The sequence below is a fragment of the Barbus barbus genome (assembly GCF_936440315.1).
Source record: "Barbus barbus genome assembly, chromosome: 48".
NCBI lineage: Eukaryota > Metazoa > Chordata > Actinopteri > Cypriniformes > Cyprinidae > Barbus > Barbus barbus.
The window spans coordinates 6,507,552-6,527,391 of NC_136726.1; the positions used below are offsets into that span (position 1 = coordinate 6,507,552).

Genomic DNA, 19,840 nt, shown 5'->3' on the forward strand with positions numbered 1-19,840 from the left:
CCCTGAGCAGTTTTCTTGGTCTTCCATCTTGTTCTCGGACATGACATTTACCTCATACCCTAGTGATGGGTGGTGCATGTGGGAGACTTGTAAGAGTTTGGCAGATAAAATTTCCCAAATCTGCCTCTGAAATGATACTGAGTATTAGTTCTGCCGAAAACAGTGGACTCTTGCCCTGTTACCCAGATACAGAGTAAACAGCCTTGTATTTCATATAGTAATTTGAAAGGGTATAAGAATAACCAGCTTTAAATCTCATCATATTGTGATCAAAGCACAAGAAAACAGCTTTCAAAGTTTTAGTCATAACCAGATGTCTTGCATTTATGAAACTGGTAAGTGTGTGTGTGGGTTGCACAGTAAATAGCAGTCTGTCCCAGGATTGCAAGGCTGGTTTGTCCTGGTGCACTCATGGTTCTCGCTGAGGATTGCATTACTCTTTGCAGACTGCAGCCGCAGGTATCGATCACTCAGGACACTGCCAGCTAACTGTATAATGATGGTCCTGCCAGCCGGCCAAGCTCTCTGCAAGAGACTCACCTACAGAGAGAGAAACACATTCATCATATTCTGTGTGATCGCCGCAAGACACACACGGATATAAGATCTGGCACCTTTTCAATTCATGAGTGTGCATTTGAATAGAGTTTCACCACACCCTATACAAATAAATGTATGTGGTTAATTAACACTGAAAGATGAAATGTATTATGTCTTAGAAATAAATTCCATTTGATTTCAGTTCAAATTCATGTTTATTGTTGAAACCAGAAATGAAAAAGTAATAAAAAAACAAGAGAAAAAGATCCAGAAAATATCAAATATAAGCCATAAAAGGAATAGTTCACCAAAAACAAAATGAAAATGTACTGAAACTTTACTCACCCTCAGGGAATTCAAGATGTGGATGATACGTAATGAAATATATCATTACATCACCTGCGTACCAATGGATCCTCTGCAGTGAATGGGTGCCGTCAGAATGAGAGTCCAAACAGCTGATAAAAAAAAACATATTTTTGAAAAAACTAAAAGAAACAAACAAATCTTTTCCTTACAGGCAAAATATGAGTCCTCTATTCTTAATATTGCTGTTTTGAGTGAAAAAGTAATCTAATTTTAATCAGGAGAGAAATATGCACAGATCAAGCAGTCCAAAGCATATAGATGGGTGGCTTTTGATGTGAGAGGACAACAGGGTATAAACATTTTCACTAATGAAAGCATAATTATGGATTATGGACTCATATTGTGACCATAAGCGACGGTTTAAAGTTCAAATTCCATAACGATGGGTTTGTTTCTTACGGACACACAGCTTTTCGGTTCACAATACATTAATTGATGGACTGGAGAGGTGCGGATTACTTTATTGGATTATTGTGATGTTTTTATCAGCTGTTTGGACTCGTTCTGACGGCACCCATTCACTGCAGAGGATCTATTGGTGAACAAGTAAAGTAATGCTACATTTCTCCAAATCTGTTTCTATCAAGAAACAAGCTCATCTACATTTTTGGCTTATCTATTCCTTTGAATTTGCACAAAATGCTGTATTAATAGTATATATATAATCTTTATATGTTTTCGAATGCACAAAAATGTACATTTTTGGGGGGTTGCTTTCAGAGCTGTACTGCTCTGGATCTATTTTTAGTCTTTTAAGTGGAACCAGTCAGTGCTGCTGTATTGGGTGGGGTCTCGTGGTTAAGACCAGACCAACTAACGTATATCATTATGGCTATTTTTAGCTCTTCCCGATGTGTGTCTTGGGAAACAGCTAAAACTGATCTTATAGGAGGATTCTTTGAGCTTTCACTGGTTGGAGGAAGAAAAATGATTGGAAGTCGGTGGTATGACCAACATTTTTCTTTCTCTCACACATTACACACATACATACTTTAACGCACGCGCATTTGGCAGCATGTTTAAACGCGGCTTATTTTTTCTTTAAGAACTCGTCAGTCTGGCAAAACGTTTCCTCGCGCAGTCAAACATCCTCCATGCCGCGGTTTCGCCAAAAGAAACGTATCTGAGACTAAACATAACGTTTTGTTGTTGCCATAAATAACTTAACAGGCACACAATGAAGTGTTAATCTCCTTCTCATCCCCCTGTCTGATTTGAAGCCAGTCCTACTGAGACAAACGGACATTAGAGGCGGTCTCGTACTCGGGCTCCCCTCTCTTTGTGTTTCAGCAGCTTACTGTAACATACTCCGTTAGCAGCCTGATCTTTTTACAGTTCTGGATTTAATCGTCAAACTTTTATCATCCAAGATGAGGTTCAAACGGAACGGCTCGTACACCTTAAATAGGTAAGCACTTTAAATACCGAGCTGGCATAATCATGACTTATTCAAGTTTTTCTCGCCAAATGTTGAGTTTGATTCTTTTGTTGGGTTTTAAACGCGTTCGAATTTCATTGTTACGTTCCATTAGAACCACACGTGTTACATTACGCGCTATCGTGAAAAAAGCGTTTAAATTGACAATGACCCAACAAACACTAGTGTTTTAGTCGGGCTCAATGTGTAACGCACGCTTGATTTTGCAGCGTTCATTTAGTTTACGAACTTATTCCGTGGTTTAAAACGTCCAGAACGAACCATGAAACTGTTGGGTTTGATTTCGTGGAATAAACCTGTAAAACTTGCTTTTAGGAGGGAGGGCGGAGGGGTGTTACTTTTCTTCTAGAGGGAACAGAAACGAACGCATAGCATCATCCGTTCCTACTGCATCCTCGCAACTGATATTCATTGGATTCAATGAGTTCAGCATTTAGGCTTTGAGTGACCAGTCCATTCATAGTCAGATCATTAGGACACAAGACGCATGCACTTTCTCAGCCCTTTGTTATTTAACATGTTTTCATGCTGTATTTAAGAAGAAAACACACTAGTTGTTTACTCATGCAGCCTTATTCTGGCTTTAAATTGATTGCTTTATTCAGAAATGCTCAGCTTTTTCAGATCATGCAGGATTATTTCTTGCCATCTGAACATTTTCCTTTGAATTTTCCCCTGGTGTTCCCACAAAATGTTACTTCTTCCAGAAAAGGTTTTGAAGAAAGCAGTTCTCTCCAGATTTCTCATCACAAAGGGAAGGTTCTTATCACACGGGTGCTGTAGTCTCCAGAGCTTCTGCTCTGTATTCAGTTTGTGCTGTTAGGGATAACGTCATCGAGTCTGGGAGAAGATCACTGTGGTTGCTGCTTTGTTAATGCAGAGAGGGCTAAGATTTAAAACTGATGCTTGAGGTCTAGCTCCTCTCAGTGGTTTTAGATTGACACAATGGGTGACGTAATCTGTTTCTGTGGTTAGGTAATTGATCATCTTTTGTGCATATTTACATGTATACAAAAACAAAGGAGAGGCAGCCTTTTACTGGGAGTTTTTTTTTTAGTCTTTATATATATAGATTTAATTTTGTTTTTTTTTGGTGCTATCAAACGGTTAATTGTGATTAATCGCATCCAAAATAAAAGTTTCTGTTTACATAATATATGAGTGTGTACTGTATATATGTATGTATATGTACATACAAACACATGAATGTATATAACTAAGAAAATATGCTGTTTATATATTAAATATATTTATATATAAGATAAAATATATAAATCTATATACACTTAAATATTTTTACAATATATACTGTATGTGTGTGTGTATTTACATATGCATACTACATAAACACAGTACAAATACTTTATAGTATGTTAAAAACTTATATTTTGAATGTGATTTAATAGCATAATTTTGTTTGCATAATATATGTGTATAAAGTAAAGTAAAGTCGTGACGTATTGTCAAGTATGATGACCCATACTCGAAATTGGTGCTCTGCGTTTAACCCATCCAAGTGCACACACACAGCAGTGAGTAGTGAACAAATGCACACACACACCGTGAACACACACCCGGAGCAGTGGGCAGCCATGCTGCGGCGCCCGTATATTTATTATGTATATAAATACATACACATGCATGTACAGTGCCCTCCATAAGTATTGGAACAGTAAAGGCAAAATTGCTCTGTTGGCTGTGGAGTGAAGACATTTGCAAATATGATTAAAAGATGAATATGAGACAAAACTACAGAATGTCACATTTTATTATTAGCCGTTTCAACACATACATGTTTTACCAAAGAACAGCACTTTTAGAGTTCATCCCACTCATTGATGTGAGCATAAGTATTGTGACAGTTGAACATAAGGCAGCTATTAAAGATTAAAAGCTATTATTTCGTTGCAGATCCCTTGCACACAATCACAGCAGTGAGTCTGTGACCCATAGACATCACCAGACTCTTGGTCTCATCCTTGGACATACTTTTCCCAGCCTTTAATGCAGCCAATCCCAATTGTTGCTTGTTTTGGGGAGTTTCTGCCTTTACTCTTCTCTTCAGCTGCTGAAATTCATGTTCAATCAGATTTAAATCTGGAGATTGACTTGGGCAATCGAAGACTTTCCATTTCTTTGCCCTTATAAATTCCTTGACTGAACTGGCAGGGTGTTTTGGGTCATTGTCCTGATGCAATATGAAGCACTTCCCAATTAATCTGGTGGTATTTTCTTTCAAGATGGTTTGTACCCTTCCAAATTCATTCTGCTACTGTCATCATACATTAAGTCATCAGTAAAGTTGCGAGGGCCTGTTCCAGAGGAAGCCATGCATGCCCATGCCATGACACCACCTCCACCATGCTTTACAGATGAGGCTGTATGCTCTTCCTTTTTTCTCCACATTTTTGCTTTCCCATCACTTAGGTTCATAAAGGTTAATCTTTGTCTCATCGGTCCATAAACACAGTTCCAAAACTCTTCTGGCTCACCATTGTGCTTTTTTACAAACTCCACTCTCGCCTTTCTATTTTTGGTGCTGGTCAGAGGTTTGCATCTTGCTGTGTAGCATCTGTAATTCTGTGTCAAAGTCTCCTGAGGACAGTAGATTGTCAGAGCATCACTCCAGCTTTCTGGAAGTTGTTGGTGATTTTACAGACATGTGTTTTAGGGTTCATTTTCACAGCTTTTATGATTTGTCTGTCATCAACTACTGTTGTTTTCTCAGCCGATCAGGTCGTTGTTGGTTGCTGGTGGTTTCCAAACTCTTGATTTCTCCATGCCCTTTGTTTTTGCTAGAGCTCTAATTGACTTCCTCTTTTTCTTTTAGCATCCAAATTGCTTGCTTTTCTCTCAAAGTCAGCTCCCTCATCTTCATCCTGGTTTGTGTGTGTCATCATCAAATGCAAGATTCAGAATGCAGAAGTAATGGATATAACTGATACGACACATTCCCTGCTTTTAATATCTGAAGAATTAATGTAACAGGACACAGCTGATCACTTAGAAAGACCTGTGAGGCAACTGCTCCAATACTTATGCTCACATCAGATAGAGGGATCAAACTCTAAAAGTGCTGTTCTTTTTATTTGGTAAAACATGTATGTGTTGAAACGGCTAATAATAAAATGTGACATTCTGTAGTTTTGTCTCATATTCATCTTTTAATCATGTTTGTAAATGTCTTGACTCCACAGCCAACAGGGCAATCTTGTCTTTACTGTTCCAATACTTATGGAGGACACTGTATATATCTCCGAAAAACATGTTGTTTATACATTATATTTATTTATAATATAAATTATAGGAATATAAATATGGACATGTAAATACATGTAAATATTTTCAAAATACATGAATGTGTATTTATATATACATTATAAATATACGCAGAACACACTCATATATTATGCAAACAAAAGCTTTGATTTTGTATGATTAATCGTTTGACAGCACTAATATATATATATATATATATATATATATATATATATATATATTAGTAATTTTTCTAGTAACCTTCATGTCTGTTCAAACGTTTGTTGTTATTATTTTAGTTGTGCACTGGTTTAAAAAAAGAAATTTTCAAAAACTGTTTTCCATGCAGTGACATAGTTCATATAGTCCATGTCTGACATAAAACGTGGCATGGAATGTGTATGTAAAAATGTAACAGATTTTTTTGGGGTGAACTAATTAGTTCTCCTGAGAAATAACTCCATCTTTATGAAAAGTTTAGGCTCTGTAAATGGAAAAACAAAGCAAGACCATACATGCTAGCCAATCAGGATGTGGCTCTCTGCCAAACTCAACCAATGCTTTGAGTTTGGGACTAATTGTTTGGCTGAACAATGAGAGACAGGGCAAATGTTTGGGATTAAGCTTAGAGTAGAACATTATTATATGCTAGAGGAGCAGAAACTACTTTATTTGATTTTGTTTTATATTAATAAGTGATTACGTCATTCTTTTGTTGTTTCCCTGTAACTCCTTGTGCCAGAAAATTATCTACTTATTTAATTTTTTTTAATAGCTTTGCCTCTAGAGTTGGATTTTTTCCCCTCAAATTGGTCACTTATCTCCAGTTACTGACCCATGGTGAGTTTGTTTTTATTGTCATTTTTCTTTAAGAGCGTAGAAAGCGTTTATGGCTTCAAATTTCAAAGCGTTCAAATTTCCTGGCTCAGAATATTCCTGCAGTGGGCCGTCATCGGTTTACAGCAAGTCTATTTGCCAACCCAGCGCTCCCGCCTCAAAGTCAGAGCCAACGGGAGAGTGAGACAGGGAGGAAAGGAAGAGAGAGACAGCAGTAGAATAAGAGAGAGAGAGGGAGAAGATGGGAGGGGGAAACTGAGGGTATCAGCAGAGAGGAACACACAAGTGCTGAGCGACTGTACGCGTTGTGCTCGCCTGCTGCGGACGCTTGTTTGTTTGCTGACTGAAGTGTTGTTCAGTCTGCACCGCTCCAAGGGAAATCACCACCTAACAAAGCCCCGACTGTGTGTGATCCAGCAACTGGAAACAGGAGAGGGAGTCAGAAAGTGTGAGGAGAAACAGTTTGCGGCGCCACTGCAGATCTGCGAAGATGCAATGCCAAGAGTTCACGCTCTAACGGATGCCACTTACCTGTAATACATCTTAAAGCAGGCGCAACAGAGAACGGGACAAACTGATTGCTGACTTCACAAGCTGCATGGGGGTTCTAGTATGTTGTGACTGCTTCTTTTACAGGTAACAGTTTTGGGATGTTTTATCCTCCTCTTCTGCATGTTTGTTCACAGAAGTGCCTTGGAGTTGAGGATGTTCTTGAAGCTTTGCCAGGTTATGCTGGGCGATCAGTTCTAAGATGACACCTAGAACTTTCGGCAAAAGAGAGAGCCATTATCTGAAGTTCAAAATCAATGCAGCTCATCATTTTTTTTTGTAGTGCGTGGGGGTTGCAGACCGATGTTGGTTGGGACACTGTGTTCCCAGCTTGCTTTTTCCCTACTGCTATGGACAGACTTTGCCCTCTCCAGTATTAGTTTCGACCCCTACCTCGAATTGGAAAGTTAAGCAAGTGGGCTGTTCAAAAGTTAGCGAACGCTATTAGACCAATGCATGCTCTTCACATGGATGGCTCGAGAGGATGCTGTTTCCTTTTTCCTTTACATATGGTTTTAGTTTTATTTTACTGCAGTGCTGCTATATATAACAAATCGCTAAAGTTCCAGGGTTTTTCAAGGTTGCTCGCCAATGTGAAAAAAGTCCCAGATGTATTTGATTAAAAGGTTGAGTTTGTTTTTTGCTGATCTATCTGTCCTTTGTTCTGTCTTCTTCATTGTTTCTGTCTCTTTTTAGACTCTTGTGTTGATTACGTTTGGCAAGCAAGAAAACCATCAAGCTCTGGTTGATCTGGCCGTGTATTTTGTCTTCTGTGGCTGAGATGTTATTGGCTGGCTGGTGGGGAAGAAGTTCATGTCTTTGTAGTGCAGTACTATCTGTTTTGTTTTATAACGCCGCCGTCAGGTGGTGTTTAGTCTTTCGAGTTTACGTTGCCAATCGTAAGTGTCCTCAGGGATGTTGGTTTTAGACACACCTGCTTTCTGCAAAAAAAAAAAAAAACTTATCCTCTGTAGTGTCTGATGTTTAGATAGTAGCTTGTACGTAACCTAAGCTATACTCAAGCTGCACTAACCGTACTGATAAGTTGGTTGTGTGTTGACGGAAATTGTTGCATGTGACCACGCCAGGACTTGGATGAATGGAAAATGCATCTTTGCAAAGTTCAAGCTGTATCAAATATAGTGTTGCTAAACTTGTTTAGGCGAAGTCCAACTCCCAAAATTCGTAATCACATCCTGTTTGGGATCGTGTAAACAGTTTTGTTACTGTTTTCCATTTAGCTCTTCCTCAGAGGTGGCGTAGGATTTTGCATGGAAGTGATTTGTTATAGGAGTGTAAGTAGTTTAAAAATACTCCACTACTGTCTGGTTTTGGAATATGCCGTTATCTGCCAAACCATCTAACAGGGGCGTCTATTTAATCTGATGTGCTTTAATTGGTCTGTGTCAGCCAGCGGTTCCTTACTGTCTGCATTCTTCTATAGATTTGGGCCAATCTCCTGGGACGATCATGTCTTGGGGTAAAAAGGCCAGACTTTCAAAAGCTAAGGTCTGAGTTCATGATCTTTGAGGTTTCCTTAAGAATAAAATTGGCATTGTGAGGAGTAATTCATGTGCTATGAAGTAAAAGCTTAATTTGGAAGGTGGAAATTTTGATCATGTTCAAATTATAAGTAATGTATTGGTAACGAAATTTCTGTTGTCTGGTAAGTTTAAGAAGTGGTAGTTTTGCCAAGTTTTTGAAAGCTAGCAAGTTTTGTACCAAGTTCCTGTACCAAGTTTCTAGAAAACCTGTGATCTCACTTAAAAACACAATTCTAGATGGTATATTTGGTCTAAATGCTATTAAAATGATTAAACTGTAAAGAGTTGTACTTTCAGCCATAAAAATAAAGACTTAGTATCTATTCCATAGTTTGTTGTCATAGTTGAGTAATGTTGTCATATTATCTGTAGCCCCTTCAGACCTCCAGTTCCCCCCTGTCTTGCCCTTTCTGTCTCTCGTGTGAAATTTACGTAAGCGCCTCCTCCCACTGCGAGAGATCGGCTTGCAGTGATGCCTTTCTCGCTCTGCCTCAGCATCCCAAGCTGCAGCACGAGCACCTGATAATGCTTGCTCAGCGTCATTGCCCAAGGTCACTTCATTCATTCCTACCTCAGCTGGAGACTCTGCACACATCCAGCCGTTTGACACTTAATCACATCAGCAAAGGATAAATGAATGCTTAAGCCGTGTAAGGCATAATCTCTTCTGGCAGTACTCGGCAAACCACATGTCCACCCCTCCCAGTACCCATTTAATTACCCTAGAGATGTTGTTCATTCTTGACAGATGTGCCCCTTTCATTTCGTTTGTAATTATCTTTGATTAATTGTGTTGAAATGGAGGGAGGTTACCACAAGACCATCAGCACAGAAGTCCTCGCCACTCCCTTAGCTTGATAATGTTCACATCTCATAATGGGAGCGATGGGTTTTTTGCAGTGTTAAGCCTTTCTATATTTAGCAGAAAGGATGAGAATTACAAGGAGGAACGCAGTATTACTCATCACAGCAGGTTCCTATTACGTAACATCCAGAGGTCGCAGCTGTGACGTCATCCGGTTGGAAATGCCTCATTCAGGTACAGTTGCATTCCGACAGACACATTCAGTTGCATTTGTAACATCATGAGTAAGTTTTAAAGGTTAGTTCTTGACATTTAACCCCATTTTCATGTCTTGAAATCAAGGAATTTGTTGGTCGTGTGGGAGTAGGATATTTGGAGGTATAAACTGGAGGACTGAAACTCTTTGAAGAAATGTTAGCATTGAAGAGATTGAGGGTTGGTTGGCCTATTGTATTTCTCTTTTGAATTATTTAGTTTTCGAAAGTTCGAGAGTTTAATTTTATTTAGTGTAGGAGGTTCTACTGGAAGTGGTTTAGCCATCTGTTGTTAGGCCAAGTACTTATGAAAATAGACTATCCTACCTCTTTCAGAATATTTTTTAATCTCAAAAGGCGTACCTATGGACCAGAACGTTTCATGCACATTAAACACAAATGATAAGAACTGGACTGGTGTTTATACAGTTTTATAAGCCGAGGTTGTTTTTATCACTCTGTCACGAAACAGTTCTAATAGAGATCTAATCACAAAAGTTTCTACACTGAAAAAAATAAAATAATTGAATTTACTAAATTACAAAAAAAGTAAGTGGTTGCAATCAATTTATTTTAGCTACATTGAAATAAACAAATTTAGTTGACTAACTTTTTTTTATGTAGCTAAAATAAATTGTTTGCAACCACTTACCTTAAAAAAAAGTGTTATTGTTCTCAGTGTAAGGGTCATGGCTTTCAGATATTTGAGAGTTTTGTTTGAGAAACCGTGGCAAATAAGCAAGATCCATTGAGCAAACCTGTATGCTCACGTTTGTTCTCTAGGTTACAGTATGTCTTATTTCAGATTTATATTAAAAAAAGTGAACTCTGATTGGTCACTGAATCTGTTTTATGGTTATTGAAGTCATCGCTCATTGAAGATACTAGCTGGATAGGTTTGTTTGTGTCCATAAAAGTATGTCAGACCACTTTTTATGGTGATCTGAGACCAGTCCGACTGTTACTCTTGCCAATATGTGTTGTACAGAAACAAGAATGGGAGGCACAAATAAAGGCTGGAATACACTACACGACTTTTAAAATCTGAAAAGACATCGTACACTTACCGATAGGGGTGGGCAATATACGACACGATTAACCTGGTAGAAATTTGTCAACCGGTAGAGATTTTCGACTATGTGCTTCGTGGTCAAGAAAACTTAGCGTTTGCATGCGGTTCAACGCATTGCGGTAAAAACAAGTGATTTTAAGCCATTGAAACGCAATTAGCAGCAAAAGAGAACTAATTTCGCTGTATGCACATATTGTCTGAGAGACTGAGTGCTGTCAGAGAGGTGCGCACACGTGAAGACGGTGTTCAGAGCGTTGGAGTATTGAATAGTTTTTTTTTCTTGATTGTTTGCCGCTTTTTAGGCCTTGAACGCTTGAATACACACACTTGGATGTGTCAAAATGATGATATGTGCAAGTATCTTCGTAAATGCTAGTAATTTAGGTCTTACTGTAAGTGAAAGCAAACAGCTAAGAAAGAAAGCCGGGCAGCTCTTAAAGTGACAGCAGTGATGTCTGTCATTAATGCTAATCAAACAGCAAAAGAGAGAAAATATCTCACTGTTTTCGACTAAATCACTTTTGTAACATTAATAAGAATAAATATTAAATATGCAGTGTTTTTATACACTGCCCGTCCAAAAAAAAAAGTCACAACCTGGATTTAACTTAGCAAATAGGTAAGATCCTCCCATTGGATGATTACAGCATGGATGATTGTTATGTGCCCAAAGAATGAGGTCAGCTGACTACCTGAATACACTGAATGACCAGGTTATTCCATCAAGTAAGTTTTTCTTTTCTGATGGCATGGGCATATTCCAAGATGACAATGCCAGGATTCATCAGGCTCAAATTGTAAGAGAGTGGTTCAGGGAGCATGAGACATCATTTTCACCCATGGATTAGCCACCAGTCCAGTCCAGAGTCAGACCTTAACCCCATTGAGAATCTTTGGGATGTATTGGAGAAGACTTTGCGCAGCGGTCCGACTCTCCCATCATCAATACAAGATCTTGGCGAAAAATGAATACAACTCTGGACGGGAATAAATGTTGTGACATTGCAGAAGCTTATCAAAATGATGCCACGGTGAATGCGTGCCATAATCAAAGCTAAAGGCGGTCCAGCGAAATATTAGAGTGTGAGACTTTTTTTTGGACGGGCAGTGTATATTTGATTACTTTATACAGTGTATGTAGCATTTTTTTTTTTTTTATTTGTTCTACAGTAGTAGTTTTTTTTTTTTTTTGTCCCATTGCTTGTAATTAGTTATTCTTATTTAATCGCTGACTCTTTGCTTGTCTTCAGTGAGATTTTTTTATTTAGGCAAGTATTTATTTTTTTTAAACTGGAGACAAGAATTATAAAATTTCTATGGTATCAAAAATGTTGATATCATAAAGACTTTATTTAAAGCGAAAATAACTATATTGTTATATATATATCGTTACCGTGAAATAAACTCATATCGTGATATAAGATTTTGGTCATTTCGCCCACCCCTACTTACTGACTTTGTAAACAGTAACAAAGAAATAACTGGACATCATACACTAAACGACTGAGGATCAAAGACTACCAGACTTTAAAGTCCTTCCGATCACTGCACAAACTCATGCAGATATGTGTGCCTTGTTGCTAGAAAATGGCTCTAAATGTTCTAAAATCGGCTTAAAATAAACATATTTGATACCCTCTGACTGGACAGAATCATAGGCTGAAGTTAAAAAAGTCTGTGACCATCATAGACTACACAATTTTCTATGAAATCTGTCAACTCAAATCTGCAGACTAGCTCTGACTTTCGGCAACTAGAGTTGACTTATCCAAACTGTAAATTGGGGGAAATTCATGTAATGTATTCCAGCCTCAAGTTGACCAAAAGTTAGCTGTAGGTCTTTCTGTGGCATAAAATTTTCATCCGTTTATCTCACCAGTTTGTAGTTGTCATCTGCACTTGGCCAGCGTCTCAATAAGTGCAACTTGAAAATGGTTGACCAGACCAGCGTCAGGTTCAGAAAAGCTACTTTAATGACATGAAGCTCTGAACCAAAACGTTCTGTTGTTGTGGATTCAACATCCTCAGGGATGATACCAAAGGGCTCTACTGAGGTCTGGCTGGATGGGTTTCTAAGAAACGGCCTCCTTCAGAGGCATCTAAGCTGCTTACAGGATAACAGTTTCCATGAGCCTCACACCTGAGCTGGGCTTCTGTTTACATTTCTACATCCAATAAAAACACGAGGCTGAGCCCTTCACATGACTATATACACGTGTTTGGGGTTTTTCTAGTAGACTCTCAATCCCAGTTGTTCTGAGGTGTTTTCCTTCAGTCTCATAGCTGAGCACGTACTACAGCAATAAGGGACTTGTTATTAAATTAAAGATTAAAAGTGAAGAGTATAAACATCGTGTCTACAAACTGGAAAGTGCTGAATCAATCTTTGGTTGTGAGGCTGGGTGGAGATGTTTGTGTAAACACCGGAATAAATGTCTATGATAGTGTAAGACCTGATTGAGCACTTAAGGGCTGAATTACAGTTCCTGGGTGGTTTTAGACATTTACTTGCCAAAAAAGGAATTTGGACAAGAACGAAACTAACCACAAAGTGATTCGTGATCATAGCACAAAAAACAGCTGGAGCGCTTGTCCTGATGCTCGTCTTGCAGATCTGTGGTCAAATTGCTTGAACACCCCTGTTATCAGAAAGTCCTTACTGTTTGGCATTTGACGCCTGAAGGTCAATACGCATTAAAATCGCTGTCTGAGAGACCCTGAAGGTCTTGTGTTGTGCAGCACAAACAATTATATGGCTCCTTTCTCAAGCATGTTTCCTGTACAAACATGGCATCCGGCAGCATATTTATTCCCTCTCTTACACAAAGGTCTTTTTGCATTAGACCCTAACCATACGACCCTCTGTCTTGGCCCTTTTGTTATTCTGTTTACAAAATATTGGCAAATCCTGAAAGAATGATGCAAGAATGCCCAGTTTTGAAAATGAATAAAGAGGAAAGTAAAGGAACCTTTCATGATGGTCTATATACAGTGACTTTTGAATGGCCGCCAATGGATAAAAATGCGTTTTGTAATCATATGGTGTAGTTACAGTATTTACCAGCAGGAGCTGAATGGACCATGCTAACCAGCAACTTTGGTTGATGTACTTCTGTATTTCTCCAGTAGGAGGCAGTGAACTTATAGTAAAAACAAGACATTCACTGTTTGTATCTCTTTGTGCTTTCAGATGGAGCTTGTGGTTTAACCAGTGCAATTTTGCATCACGTGGGCTTTTTCTAGCCCACATCTATTTTTGCTCTTGATCTTTTAAAATCCTTACTCGAACTCATGCCATACATTTCGGATGAAGTATTGGTGTGTGGCTGTGCACATTTGTGACTATTCATGTATACCTCATTAGTTTACATAATGTTTGTCCACACTGATGAAGCTTGTCTCATCATCTTTCATCTTTTTGTCCTGCCAACAAAGAACTTGATTAGCTTTTCCTACCTCTGAATCCAGGGATCAAAGGCTCTGCCTCCATAATTACCAACATTCAGTGGCTCTTTCACAAGCTGAATGAAGCCATTTTTTTCTACTACTTTCTTTCCTAGTCTCAATTGATGTTGCTATGGATTAACATCTGTATCCCGTCTTTAAAATAATCCTAATCCACTTGAAATCATAATGACTGTGTTTATTTAAATCGCTGTAACTGAAGGTGGCAAAGCACACGATTAAGCCTGTTTTTAATGACCAGTATTTGCTAAAACTTTAACTAAATATTAAATCAAATAAGCATTAGATGACGCAAAGGATATTATTTAGTATCATCTGCCATCTAGTGAGCAATAGCACATTAACTAAAGGCTGATTTGGTGCTAATAAACAAACACTGATCAATTTAAAATGACATTTAAATGAACCGATTAGATGATTTCGTTAGTTCATTGGTTAATTGGTTATAAAGTATCACGCATCTATAGAAGCCTGTTTATGCGACTGAATAAAAAATAAAACAAGGTAATTGTCGCTTTTTCTCACAATTCTGACTTTTTTTTAGAATTGCGAGATATAAACTCATAACTATGAGTTATAAAGTCTGATTTGTGTGATATTATCTCGCAATTACAAGAAATAAAGTCAGAATTGTGACAAAAATAGCAATTCTGACTTTTTTTTCTCAGAATTGCATGTCATGATATGAACTCGCAATTCTGATTTTCTCCTCGCAATTGCGAATTTATATCTCACAATTTTAACTTTTTTTTTCTCACAATTTTAACTTTTTTTTTCTCACAATTCTGACTTTTTTCTGACGACTTTTCTCAGAAATTAGATATAAACTCGCAATTGTGAGTTACAAAAAAATCCAATTTTGAAAAAAGAGACTTTCGTACAGTTGCGAGTTTGTTTCACAATTTTGACTTTATCAGAATTGTGAGTTTATATCACGCAATTCTGATTTTTTAACATGCAATTGTACGTTTAATTTCTCAATTCAGATTTTTTTCTTGCATTTGTGAGTTTACATCTTGCAATTCTGAGAAAAAAGTGTCCGAATTGTTTTATTGGACAATTGCTGCACAGTTTGAAGTAACCTTTGAACTGCAACTACCAGCTATTTTGTGATTTTGATTAATCTGTTGAGACCTCAGGGTTTGTTTGTAGATTTGTTTGCCCCGTATCAAGATTTCCAAACTGAACCTCCAACCGCTGGAATGCTGCGTGTGTGGTGAAGCCTTTTGAACATGCTACAACACGCTTCCAACTTCTTGCCTCGTCTCACTTGTTTCCTTCATTTTCTCTTTTGCTCGCTTTCTTTTTCTGCCCCTCTCTGGCCTTTTTACTTTACATTTGCAGGACTAGTTTCTGTTTTATAGTACCTGAAAAGCTTCATATCATATATCATTTTTGGTTGTAAAGAGGTAAAGTGAAGTCACACTTGCACAATCGGTTTCAAAATCCGAATTTACACATTCCCGGAATTTGCGTCTATATCAGCCAAAAATGAAACAGAATCTCTCAAGTGAGATTTATAACACGATTGCTGTAAAAAACTGATATTTTATCATCCATCCATCTCTCTCTTGCTTTCACTGCTCCCCGCCATGTGTTTTCTTAGCTGAGAGCAGAACATGTTGGTGCATGCAGTCGCTCCGCGGCAGGAATGCGTGATAGGATGCAGGACTGTGTTAATAATGGCCATCATCCAAACTCTCTTCAGGACAGCAGGGGGGTGAGTAGATAGACAACTCATGGTGTTGCAATAAATTATTTAATGCACTTTGCTAAATGGTCAGTTCATACCAAAAAAAATAAGAAGAAAAAACTCTTTTAGACAAAATCCTAATATTAAGCAGCCCAAACTCTTATAGATGAACATACAAATGAATGAAGACAGAGTTATGAGATTTTAGTTTTGGTCAGCGATCACTGGCTTAATTATGCAATTTGGCGAATTCTCTCATCAGAAACAACAAAGTGCAGATGCATATGCGATGTAAATAAGATATTCATTCATAATACACTGCAGACACCTTCACTTATTATTACTAGAGCTTTTTTTTGTGCTAGACTGAATTCAGTTATTATAGCCTATTATTTGAAAATGTAATGTTCTTTGCTCGCTGTATAATTTGTTTGTTGTTTGAATAATCGTGGACATAAGGCATTATAATTAAACTTAAAATGTATTTTTTATTATGTGATCAGTTTAAAATAAATTCAGTCTTTTAAAATATACATAACATTGTACTTGCCCAAAACTTTATGCTGTGCGTAGTTAGATTACATTAGGCTACAGTGTTTTGAGCGCGTTTGACTATAGAGTACAATTACAGAGCTATAGTGTTTATGTGATTGTCCGTCGTTGTCTTGAGAAGCGAAAAAGCTGACGTGAGTGCTTTTTACAAGTCGGAATTTAAAATTACGGTAATATCGCGTGAACATTTCTCATGAAATTCTGTCAGTGAGGGGGAAGTGTAAGGACGCGGGACGCAAGAAAAATACAACTGCATTGGGTATATTTCTGGTCATTTTAATATGTAATTAATCACAAAACTATCACAAATTAAGTATCCTGAGGATGATCGAGGGGCACAAGAAGAATCTGGGGGGCATTGCTCCTCCTTAGACCCAGCTCTGTGGTGGGGGGTGCTGCAGCAGCCCTAGTTCCCACGGCTATGTGTGGGTGTATCTCATGATTCTTATAATGCTTGGAATTATTATTTTTAAGTGCACCAGATCATCTTCACTGATTAGCTAATGAAGGATAAACTTCTCTACACTTCAGCTACTTGAAATGATATTAGTAATCACGGTGGAGTTTAACGTCTTTTCTCCCATTGCGACAGGATTGTGGGTAGGCTCTTATCTATCTTGTTCATCTCATGTCGCCCTCGGCTTTTCAGCAGGGCTGGATTACTCACCTGCTGGATGCTTTAGCTCCGGGCCTAATGTACTGTGTCTGAGAGGATTTTTAAAAACGTATTTTTTCTGTTTGCTTTGTCTAAGAGGAATGTTCGTTGACTTTCTTACCGAACGAGTCGAGCGAGCCTTGTGACCAATCGTATGATCAAGCTTGAGAAAAACAATTGTTTTGGACACTGGCACAAACTGTAAATTCAACCAATTTTTTTTATTTTATTTTTTTTACTGGACTTACTATTTTATCTTATCTTATTTTATTTTATTAACCTGGCATTCTCTTATTGAATGAGTTAAATGACTTTCGTAATCGCTGTTACTCTCACTGGCCTGATGCCACTGTCTTAAACATGATGTCTGGTCCTACAGTACGTGTTTTGTTCTATAATTGGTAGTTGAACACATGAGAACATGACTTAATGCTTAAGACTGAAAGTAAAGTCTGAACAGGAAGCGTGCCCTGTAAATCAGTGACTTAATTGTGTTATCAGACACGGCAGATGCGGCTGGTATGTTGTTTCAGTTGTCGTGAATCAGGTGGTGAGTAAACATCTCATGAAGTGTGTGGGATCAGACAGAGGTTTTGGCTGGGCCTCAGCTGACAAATACCATTTCACTACGCAAGCCCCCCACCCCCATGTAGCTATTTTTCCAAAAGAGTAACTTGCGTAATATGTGAACATTGATGAGATAATATGCTATTTTTACCTTGAGAAACTTTGCAAATGTCGTAATTGTACTTATTGTCCGTCATCAGAGTACGTCAGACTAGCGCTGCTTTTTCAAGAACTTTGTGGTTTTATGATTCACTGGCTTCTTGATCAAATATTTTCATTGGAAGACAAACAAGATGCCAGTTACGAAACAGCTTTTGCAACAACTAAGTTATATAAATATCCTTTAATGAGGTAAAAATACCTTTTTTCTCTTCATAGTCTGTGTAATATCTTTTATTTACCCAGAAAGTTTGGCTTCAGGCATAATTCAACTAAGCCCTTTGTATGTTTGGCTTTAAATTTGAAATCATCATAAATATTAAATAAAGATTTATGTGGAATAATGTGAGTTCATTTTTGTCTCCAATAAGAAGGCTCTTAAAATATACTATGTGCTAGTTTGAATGATGTAGTAAGATATTGTCGCTTTTATCAAGGTTTTTCTAAACCACCAAAGCAAAGAAGAAAACAAGTTGTGCAATGTAATGTAACCTCAGAAAATGTCTTGTAATTACTGTAAATGTTTCCTCTTAAACGTAAATGTAAAGAAGTAACTTCATTCGGAAGCTGGTCACACCACGTTGGCCGGAATCTGACCGAGAGACAGCAGACAGAGAGCAGAGCTTCTAACTGCATGGCAATCACTACACGCCCCGCCCATGCGCGCGTATGATTGGCTGTCCTCTGGTGTTAACATATTATGCCCCGCCCGTCGACTGTTCTGATTGGCTGGCCGTTTGGTAGAACGAGAACTTTGGAGCAAGAACTTTATATTCTCTTACTACCCAGCCTTTGAAAGCATCCACTGAAGGGAAAGACCGGTCAGTTCAAAACGCCTTGGACTCAGTCCATCTTCGTGGATATGCACTCACAGAAAACTCCCAGAAGCGGATTAAGTTGCAAGATGGTTCTTCAGGCTGTTGGTAAAGTTTTATGGTAACCCGGCTTTGTTGTTTTTATAAATCAAGGAGATTTGCATGTCTATAACAGCTGCATAAACCTACATATGTAATAAACAAAGTAACACGATTATGTTAATAAATGTATGTGTTCATAATGTATGCACGTTTTGAGAGCAGATATCCAGTGCATTCAGGAGAATGTCATTTTTTGTTTCTAATGATCTCAAATGATGATTAGGCTACATTAAGACTAATTATACTATATGGAGGGTGATATAAGAATATATTACTAAAACTATAATTATAAATCAAAAATATGAAGTATTAGAAGCCGTGTCATCCACGCAAAACATTTAATTGTAAGTTACAGTAAATAGGCAAATTATTTGGTTGAAATTACATTTTTAGACTTTTCTAAAATGTTTCAAATAAGGCTCTTGATTATTAGAATAATCAAACATTTCGCTGAACATTTGGTATTGGCATTGATTATTCGCGTGAGCTGTTCTAATAATACACTCAGTTAGCAGTTATCAGATATCACGTGTCTCATGCATATTCATAAGCAAACATGAAAAGCTTGTAATGATTCACTGCTTATTTAACTTATTTGAAAACTTCAAGCACTTGCACCAGTTATTATTACACCAGGGAAATTTAAGTAATGAGTGATTAGTGGAGATAGATAGATAGATAGATAGATAGAAATGTTACAACGATTTACTTTGGAATACAATAGAGAAAAATTTGCATAGACAAAAGAAAATTCTAATTAATTCAAGAGGGCTCTTAATTATTTCAAGAGACTTCAAACAAGAAGCAGTGATACTGTAAATGTGAGTATTGCATGCCATGTTTTTTGGTTTGTTTGTTTTTTTTAGTATTATGGTGTCAAAAAATGAATGCTGCACTCAATATTTTTGCGTAAAACTGCATTAAAGCACCGTAAGTGAGATAGAAAGGGGTATAACTACAATTAATTTGGAAAGGTTGTGTTTGTGAGGGATGGTTTACAAAGACCTCTCTCTTCAGCCACCTCTTTGTTGTGATGCTGGTGACCTCTAGCTGTACCGTCCCCATGGCGCTCTTACTGTGTTTAACACGGTACTGTCATCCCAATGGCTCTTCACACACTCCCGATGCCCATGAGAACTAGAAAGTCCAAACTTGGCTAGATGCAC

General features: G+C 37.8%; 1 protein-coding gene across 7 annotated transcripts in view; it reads left to right on the plus strand.

The window, feature by feature from the left end:
• Positions 1 to 19,840, plus strand: part of LOC306866889 (MOB kinase activator 2-like) — a 41,612-nt gene that overhangs the window by 9,914 nt on the left and 11,858 nt on the right. The window contains exons 1-2 of one of the 7 annotated variants that reach the window (XM_079412309.1): positions 2,132 to 2,317; positions 15,738 to 15,851. The exons of 1 other annotated variant lie outside the window; for it this stretch is intronic. In XM_079412309.1, the coding sequence (XP_079268435.1) occupies positions 15,751 to 15,851 (101 nt within the window). In that variant the 5' untranslated portion in view covers positions 2,132 to 2,317; positions 15,738 to 15,750. Of the gene's footprint in view, positions 1 to 1,896; positions 2,318 to 6,607; positions 7,079 to 15,737; positions 15,852 to 18,499; positions 18,694 to 19,840 lie in introns of those variants that run through there. 5 more of the 7 variants (XM_079412311.1, XM_079412310.1, XM_079412308.1 and 2 more) reach the window with 5 other exon arrangements.